Source organism: Olea europaea, unplaced genomic scaffold, assembly GCF_002742605.1.
Source record: "Olea europaea var. sylvestris unplaced genomic scaffold, O_europaea_v1 scaffold699, whole genome shotgun sequence".
Classification (NCBI taxonomy): Eukaryota; Viridiplantae; Streptophyta; class Magnoliopsida; order Lamiales; family Oleaceae; genus Olea; species Olea europaea.
Genome location: NW_019265383.1, coordinates 254,430 through 262,754, shown reverse-complemented (window position 1 = coordinate 262,754; position 8,325 = coordinate 254,430). Strand labels below are relative to the sequence as shown.

Sequence of the window (8,325 nt, the reverse complement as noted above, 5' to 3'; positions counted from 1 at the left end):
GCAAGATTTGACACACGAGTACTTGTATATCTTGGATTACAACTTTTGAGTAAATTGTAGTCTTAAATGTTTAGAATTTGCTTGTGGAAATTAACAACCACATGGAAAATTTTAAAAATTAATTATTTTCACATATTAAATTATAATTAAAAAATCGTCTTAATTTATTCATCTAATCCTTTTGATTAATTATAATCTGGAACCAGCTTCATTTCTTGTTAAAGCAAAGTCAACAAACTAGAAAGTGAAATTTTACCTTTCACGTCACTTTCATTTGAAAAATTATATCAAATTAATAATTGGACCAATTTGATTATCAAAGCAAAGACTATGAGCATTGCCTAATTGTACTCAAACTTGAGTCATGATTTAACATATTAATCATGTTTATGTTTAACCCACTCCACTCCCACATCAGCCAAACATGAAATGTAGTTTGTCTTCTTTATAAAGAAAATAGCTTATAAGTTACTTATATTTAATGGTTTATTCACATTAAAAGATTTTAATTACATCCCAAATTTACATATATTCCTTTTGACCCCCTCTTTGGGGGTCCATCAAGATTCCATCCAAGAATCTTCCTTGTTAATGTTAATCCCAAGATTCCGACAAGCAAATTAATATTAATGTAAAACTATTAGCAAGCAATTTATCTATTAAGCCAAAAATGTCAATTATTATGTTTTAATTTAATTATTTGTAAAATACAAAAGGACGAAAATAAAAAATAAAAAAAGCTATGTTCATAAAATGACAGTTAAAATATTGGCATAATAACAAGTGACTAGGAGACAGCTAAGAACGATCGAGGGTCTTTTGTACGGAACAATTTAATACTTATTTGTAGAGAACACTATTATAATACAAACCTTATTAACTGGCGATTGGATTAACTCACACATTGTATGACTTTCTATACAAAAGATGTACTATTTTCATGATTCCATTTTTCTCAATAGGCAAAACTATTTGTAGATTTATATTAGTAATTGAATTAGGAATCTTTTCCTTTAATATTGAAAAAACAGATTACTTCTAGCATTTGTATATTTGTAAATGATTTAAATAATAATAATAATTCGATAAAATATTGACTCTACTCAGTATTAGAGTTCACAAGGTTCAACCAAGTAAATAGATTTCGTCTATAGTTCAAATAAATCGTAAGAATTTAAGATGGATGAATGTAATTAAACGAACTACTATATTGTCGTAAAAACGAGATAATTTATTATTTTAGAGAATTTATAAACATCTTTTACTTTTCTCACAATATCATCTTTCTGTAATTTACAAATATTACTAACCTCCCAAATTTCGTAATTTGAGAATTATATTCACCCCCCTTGCCACACTCCTTTAAGACTAGTTAATGTTTAAATCTTTGTTTGTCAATCATTCTACCACATTCTGTCACATTTTTTTTTTTACAGTACTTATTTTTAACCACACATTCTTCATTAAAATAATATTACACATAAATTAAAAATTCTCCTTCTTTTTTAACTATACATTTCAACATCAATTGCTATTACATAATACATTTTTTGAAATTAAATAGGGGCACAAACGGGCCCTAAGTATAAAGTGTTAATACTTAAATTGCTATTGGGAACAATAAATAAAACTTCGTACAATCTATTCACTATTTTGGACTTTCATAAAAAAACGTCCCAGCCTATTATCATACAAGTTTCAACAATGAAATGGAAAATTTCCATTTCATTGAACTTTAACAATGAATATCGATTCTAACACTTTGACATTGAAATTATTTGCTAATTTTTTTGGATGACGGGGGAATCCACAGCGGCTATCTTTCGAGTGTGTACTGGGTAAATTCTCGGATTGACGTAATAGCTTGCAAATAATTTACTTTGTAAATAGGTTGGTAATTTGGTGAGGCCGATGGCCATCCTCATCCATGTCTTGCCGGGGATTTTTGGGGATGGGGTTTCATGTGGATTAAATTATCTTCATTTAGTGTCATGTACAATCATTTATTTATTATTCGATTTAAATTATACAATATAAAAATAAAATAAAGTAAAAAAAATTCAGACGAGCTTGAAAAATTCCAGAAAGGGCCATATCTATGTTCTTGGCCGTTTCACCATTTTGGGCAGGACAATACGAGGTGAGTGGGGGCGAAGAATGTGGCTATCAATGCTAATAAAGTGATAAACTCATCCCGTTTTGTTAAATTAACCTCGCATTTTGATGTTTAAAATAGATGGTAAACTAAAGTTATCTAATTAGTGTAATTGACATTGATAATAGGATGTGATGTTAGGGTCAAATGCATTATGATATGGATTTTATATATTAGTTTTAATGATAATTTGAGTATTAATAATTTATAGAATATTAATCTTAAAGCTGAATTATAATTAAAATTTGAAATGAAGGACGTTACTAATATTTTTGAAAGGCGAAGGAGTATTTTGATATTATTGGCAATTTGACTGATGTTTTTGACAGTCTTTCTTTCAACTTGCAGCAGTAAAGAAATGATTTAGAGTAGACATCCGGAAGATGAAGTGTATGTTTTCAGTTTTCCTTCTTTTATTAGTGTACTGATATCTCTCATAAATTTGTCCCCTACACCTTTCTTCATTTTATTACCATACAGCAAACCCCTCTAATTCAGAATTTTTTGATTCTCTATGTTTCAGTTTCTTCACATTCTCATCTCGTTCTGCTGCCGTCCACCCCTCTCTCACGCGCAAGTACGCATAATTTTTTTTTTTTAAATTGTTTTCTTAATCTGTAAAGTTTAAGAGACTCTGTGATCTATGATTTTACTCTGTCTTGGTAGAAATGGAAGTGTGGGTCTTTCACTTGTCTGATTTTTCATATGGGTCTCGTATTTTCTTGAATTCTTGATTTGAAAGTATTGTACTGCCAATTTTGGCTAATTTTTATATGGATTCTTTTTTGGTTAAAAAATGGGATCGTTTTTCCCTCTTAGTGTATATATATGTATTACATATCTCACACTGTGATTTCCACCCTCTCTAACGCTCAAGTACGTATAAATTTTTAAAAAAAAAAAAAAAAAAAATTCTTTTCTTAATCTGTAAAGTTTAGGAGACTCTGTGATCTATGATTTTACTCCGTCTTGGTAGAAATGGAAGTGTGGGTCTTTCACTTGTCTGATTTTTCATACGGGTCTCTTATTTTCTTGAATTCTTGATTTGAAAGTATTGTACTGCCAATTTTGGCAAATTTTTATATGGATTCTTTTTTGGTTCAAAAATGGGATCGTTTTTCCCTCTTAGTGTATATATGTGTATTACATATCTCACACTGTGATTTCTGAGTTACTGGGCGCGTCTGATTTGTTCTTTTATTGGATCTGGAAGTTCCTAGCAGTAGTTAACAATGAAATCTTCACCATATGTGTATTTGATGATTTATCGAATTAGTTTTGCTGATAATGGCTCTAGATTCTTCTACTGTTTCTCTTCTTTCTTCAATTTTAAGGTTTGGTTGCCTATCGATTTTATTTATCATTGGGAGTTCCCAGATCTGTGGCTGGTGCAGTAGCAATTTCTGTTGATGTATTAGATGCTAAATTATAATCTAGGTAGAAAGGATGATCCGATTTTGTCAGATTTTCTGATAGAATTTGATAACCTGTTTTAATTTTTTTCTTTAATTTTTGCTGATAATGGCTCTAGATTCTTCTACTGTTTCTCTTCTTTCTTCAATTTTAAGGTTTGGTTGCCTATCGATTTTATTTATCGTTGGGATTTCCCAGATCTGTGGCTGGTGCAGTAGCAATTTCTGTTGATGTATTAGATGCTAAATTATAATCTAGGTGGAAAGGATGATCCGATTTTGTCAGATTTTCTGATAGAATTTGATACCTGTTTTAATTTTTTTCTTTAATTAAATAATGACCATTAATTTAATGCAGTTTGGGTACAAAGTGAGATCTTGTTTCAGTTGTGTTCTGTTCTTGCTTTGCAGTTTTCAATTTGATAAGTTAAGAAAACAATTCAACTGGACATTTTTGTTTCAGTAGATTTTACTGATTTAAGGAATATCCAGATGTTCATTATCAATTAAAGAACCTTCATCTACTCTGTTTCTGGCAAGCCAAGTCTTAACTCAAGTAATGCTGATTTTTGTTTTTATGATTGTGGTAACTATTTGAAAATTGAATATTTGTATTGAAGGTTTGTTACTTTTCCATTTTTAAAAGGGATCTGTATTTACATCAGAGTCCTGTTTCTGTTTCATTTTTTAGGTATAATGCTCCTGTGGAAGTAGGCGTGTTAGGCTAAGCTGGGAGCCCTGTTATTGAGTTTTGATTGGCTGAATATAAAGTTGGTTGCTGGATATCTTTCTCTACATATTGTTCATTTGGCTTCTGTTAAGTAGTAGTAGGCCATATGGGTTCACGGTTTCCATCTCATAAGTTGAGTAATGGCCTTTATGTGTCGGGCCGGCCTGAGCAGCCAAAAGAAAGGTTAAGAAAACAATTCAACTGGACATTTTTGTTTCAGTAGATTTTACTGATTTAAGGAATATCCAGATGTTCATTATCAATTAACGAACCTTCATCTACTCTGTTTCTGGCAAGCCAAGTCTTAACTCAAGTAATGCTGATTTTTTTTTTTTTATGATTGTGGTAACTATTTGAAAATTGAATATTTGTATTGAAGGTTTGTTAGTTTTCCATTTTTAAAAGGGATCTGTATTTACATCAGAGTCCTGTTTCTGTTTCATTTTTTAGGTATAATGCTCCTGTGGAAGTAGGCGTGTTAGGTTAAGCTGGGATCCCTGTTATTGAGTTTTGATTGGCTGAATATAAAGTTGGTTGCTGGATATCTTTCTCTACATATTGTTCATTTGGCTTCTGTTAAGTAGTAGTAGGCCATATGGGTTCACGGTTTCCATCTCATAAGTTGAGTAATGGCCTTTACGTGTCGGGCCGGCCTGAGCAGCCAAAAGAAAAAACTCCCACAATGAGCTCAGTTGCCATGCCATACACTGGTGGTGATATCAAAAAGTCTGGAGAACTTGGTAAAATGTTTATACCTATGGATGGCTCCAGATCTAGAAAATCTGGTCCCATTAACAGTGCTCCTTCAAGGACAGGATCTTTTGGTGGTTCTGCATCTCTATCAGGGCAATTAAATTCTAGCAATCGGGTGGGTTCTCTTTCATCTGGTGGCGTTCCTGCATCTGCTTCTTTGAAGAAGACTAATTCTGGTCCTCTTAATAAACATGGAGAGCCATTGAAAAAGTCATCTGGTCCTCAAGGTGGAGGTGGAGCTGCTGTTTCCCGCCAAAATTCTGGCGGATGGCTCCAGATCTAGAAAATCTGGTCCCATTAACAGTGCTCCTTCAAGGACAGGATCTTTTGGTGGTTCTGCATCTCTATCGGGGCAATTAAATTCTAGCAATCGGGTGGGTTCTCTTTCATCTGGTGGCATTCCTGCATCTGCTTCTTTGAAGAAGACCAATTCTGGTCCTCTTAATAAACATGGAGAGCCATTGAAAAAGTCATCTGGTCCTCAAGGTGGAGGTGGAGCTGCTGTTTCCCGCCAAAATTCTGGTCCTATTCCTCCAGTTCTTCCGACAACGGGCCTCATTACATCTGGACCTATTACTTCAGGCCCACTGAATTCTGCAGGGGCTCCTCGGAAGGCATCTGGTCCTTTGGAGTCTACAGGATCAATGAAACGGCACAATGCTATAGTCAACAACCAGGCTGTTACACGTCTTAGCTCTGATGATGAGTATTCTTTCCGCAAGAGCTTCCCGAAGGCAATCCTTTGGTCCATCATACTTCTATTCATGATGGGATTTATTGCTGGTGGTTTCATACTTGGGGCTGTTCACAACCCCATTCTTCTTGTTGTCGTTGTTGTACTTTTTGCTGCTGTGGCTACAGTGTTTACCTGGAATACTTGTTGGGGAAGAAGAGCTATTACTGGTTTCATAGCTAGTTATCCAGATGCCGAGTTAAGAACTGCAAAAGACGGCCAATTTGTCAAAGTTTCTGGGGTATGCTACATCAGACATATCCTCCCTCCCTCCAACTCACCCAAAAGAAAGCGATTCAGTAAATTAAACTAGCAATTATACTTTTCTGGTATCATTATTTGTCCGTTACATGATTCCAAAGCACAGGTCAAAAACCTACAGTCGAGATTCGAGAATGTCAACAACTTAACATTGGTTTTTTTTTTAAGGAAGTTAATAGAGGAACCTATGCTCCCATGCTGAATCCTTACACTATCATTTATTATTAGGAGCCTTTCAAGGGTTTGGAGCTATCGAATTTTTGTATACTGAGTAATGAGATCTTTTAGATTTGATGGAGTCTAGTTGCTGACGAATTTCTTAAAGTTTATGGTTCTCTAAGTTCGAGCATTCTCTTGGGTCATCCAATATACAAGTATTAGAAGATGGGTTAATTTTCTATGTTCATTCTTTTAACAAGACAGATTTGTTTAATTCTCAGCACTAAAGCATTGGCTTCTGATATGTGGATAAAAATGGTGAGAAAGAGAAGGAGAGAAAATAGAAAGCAGAGGTGAATAATCAATGTCTTGGACACGATGATCTAGTTGGATAAGAAGACAAGTGTTTTGTTTTTAGATATGACAGTTATTAAGTTGAAAATATATCACAAAATTGTTAAGTCGTTTGTGGTTCTGATAATATCTTCCCTATGTAGAATAAAATGCTACAAACACTTTGATATTCTACTATGCATAGTTACACACAAGAGCTTTTGAATCTGCAGTGCTTTAATTCTTGAGGATCATATAAGCACTTCTCTAGCCTTAAATTTTGTATAGAATAATATCTTGATGTATATAGGCAGCATATTCTTTGCATTTCACTTTGGCAAGGAAGGAGATGTTTTCTTGGAATCCCGTGTGAATTTTGCACAGTAAACTTCCAAACCTACATGATGCATTGTCCTAACAAATAAAAGTTTTAACGTTTTGCAGGTTGTGACATGTGGAAATGTTCCTCTTGAATCATCATTCCAAAAGGTTCCAAGATGTGTTTATACATCCTCAAGTTTGTACGAGTACCGGGGATGGGATTCAAAAGCTGCAAACCCAACGCATCGTCGTTTTACCTGGGGTCTTCGTGCATTAGAGGTGAGACAGGATCAGCATTGATGTGTTTATCTTGATCTATCCTGTTTGAGATAAGTATGCCTGCATTGGATGCATTAGGTTTTTATTTGGAAAGATATCATGACTTATCATGCTTCTACATGTTCTCTTTATTTATAATGACACAGGTCAGGTAAGATATCTTCCTCCCAATGCACCCTCCATTTCTCTCATATACACAGGGAAAACTTTTATGTATAATCTCTTGGATATTTCCAGATTCCGACTCAGCTTTTGTAAAAGTTTAAACATAAGTTGTCAAATGATGTAACAGCCAGGTTCATGTGTACTGCATTCCCTGTCTCAGTGTTGACAATACGGGAGAATACAGTTTGAGAAACCTCAAGTAAAAACATTTAACCGTGTAAGACGTTGGTGCGGAAGCAGAATTAAAACTCTCGGAACAAGAAGAAAGTTGAAAAACTCGAAAATTTATAAAGAATAATTAATTCTAATGAATTGGTTATTTCGAAGGGCCCAACCCCTTCTCATATAGGCAAAGGAGGAACTAAACTCTTAATCCTAACGGTGTAAGGAAAAATATCATAAAAGAAAAGAAACTAAAAACTTAAATGAAGTAGAAATAAGAAACCTAAAAGAATTAAAAGAAAGAAAAGTCCTAATTTAAACTAGAAACAAAATCCTACTATAATAAATAATTAATATCCTATTTGGAAAACTCCATCCTTAAGTTTGGTTGAAGAAGAAAAAATTTATCAATTTGGACAAAAAAGAAAAAAAACTTCAAAATTTCTATCATCCCCATTATGAGTATTCAAACCTGACTGGTACACAAGGAATCTCTACTTCTTGGCTCGTCGAAGCGACCAACATGATAGCACTTAAAGTTACAATTTTTTTTCATCAGCATTTTGGACCTGTACATCTTTCTTTCCAGATTGTAGACTGAGGATTGTTTTAAACTCTTTGAAGATGCATGCCACTACCACTATAATTGACCATCAGCCAAGGGTAAAATCTTGCTTTGATATCAATTTTGATTGGGAAGCGGAATTAAAATTCTTAAAATAAGAAAAACTTGAAAATCTATAAAGAATAATTTAATTGTAATGAATTGATAATTGAAAAAGATTAAAAACCGTTGGTTTACATAGGCAAAGTTATTCCCTAATCTTCTTAAAATAAGGAAACTAAACAATGTTACTAAAAA

The 8,325-nt window shown here is 33.5% G+C and overlaps 1 protein-coding gene across 5 annotated transcripts in view; it reads left to right on the top strand.

Moving 5' to 3' along the window:
* Window positions 1-7,880, top strand: part of LOC111390626 (uncharacterized membrane protein At1g16860-like) — a 15,118-nt gene extending 7,238 nt beyond the window's left edge. Inside the window, exons 1-5 of one of the 5 annotated variants that reach the window (XM_023015688.1) lie at window positions 2,564-2,732; window positions 4,259-4,480; window positions 4,970-5,082; window positions 5,342-6,024; window positions 6,981-7,880. In XM_023015688.1, the coding sequence (XP_022871456.1) occupies window positions 4,404-4,480; window positions 4,970-5,082; window positions 5,342-6,024; window positions 6,981-7,157 (1,050 nt within the window). In that variant the 5' untranslated portion in view covers window positions 2,564-2,732; window positions 4,259-4,403 and the 3' untranslated portion in view covers window positions 7,158-7,880. Of the gene's footprint in view, window positions 1-2,563; window positions 2,733-3,013; window positions 3,032-4,258; window positions 4,481-4,747; window positions 5,083-5,341; window positions 6,025-6,980 lie in introns of those variants that run through there. The other 4 variants (XM_023015692.1, XM_023015689.1, XM_023015691.1 and 1 more) reach the window with 4 other exon arrangements.
* The last annotated feature ends 445 nt before the right edge of the window (window positions 7,881-8,325 follow it).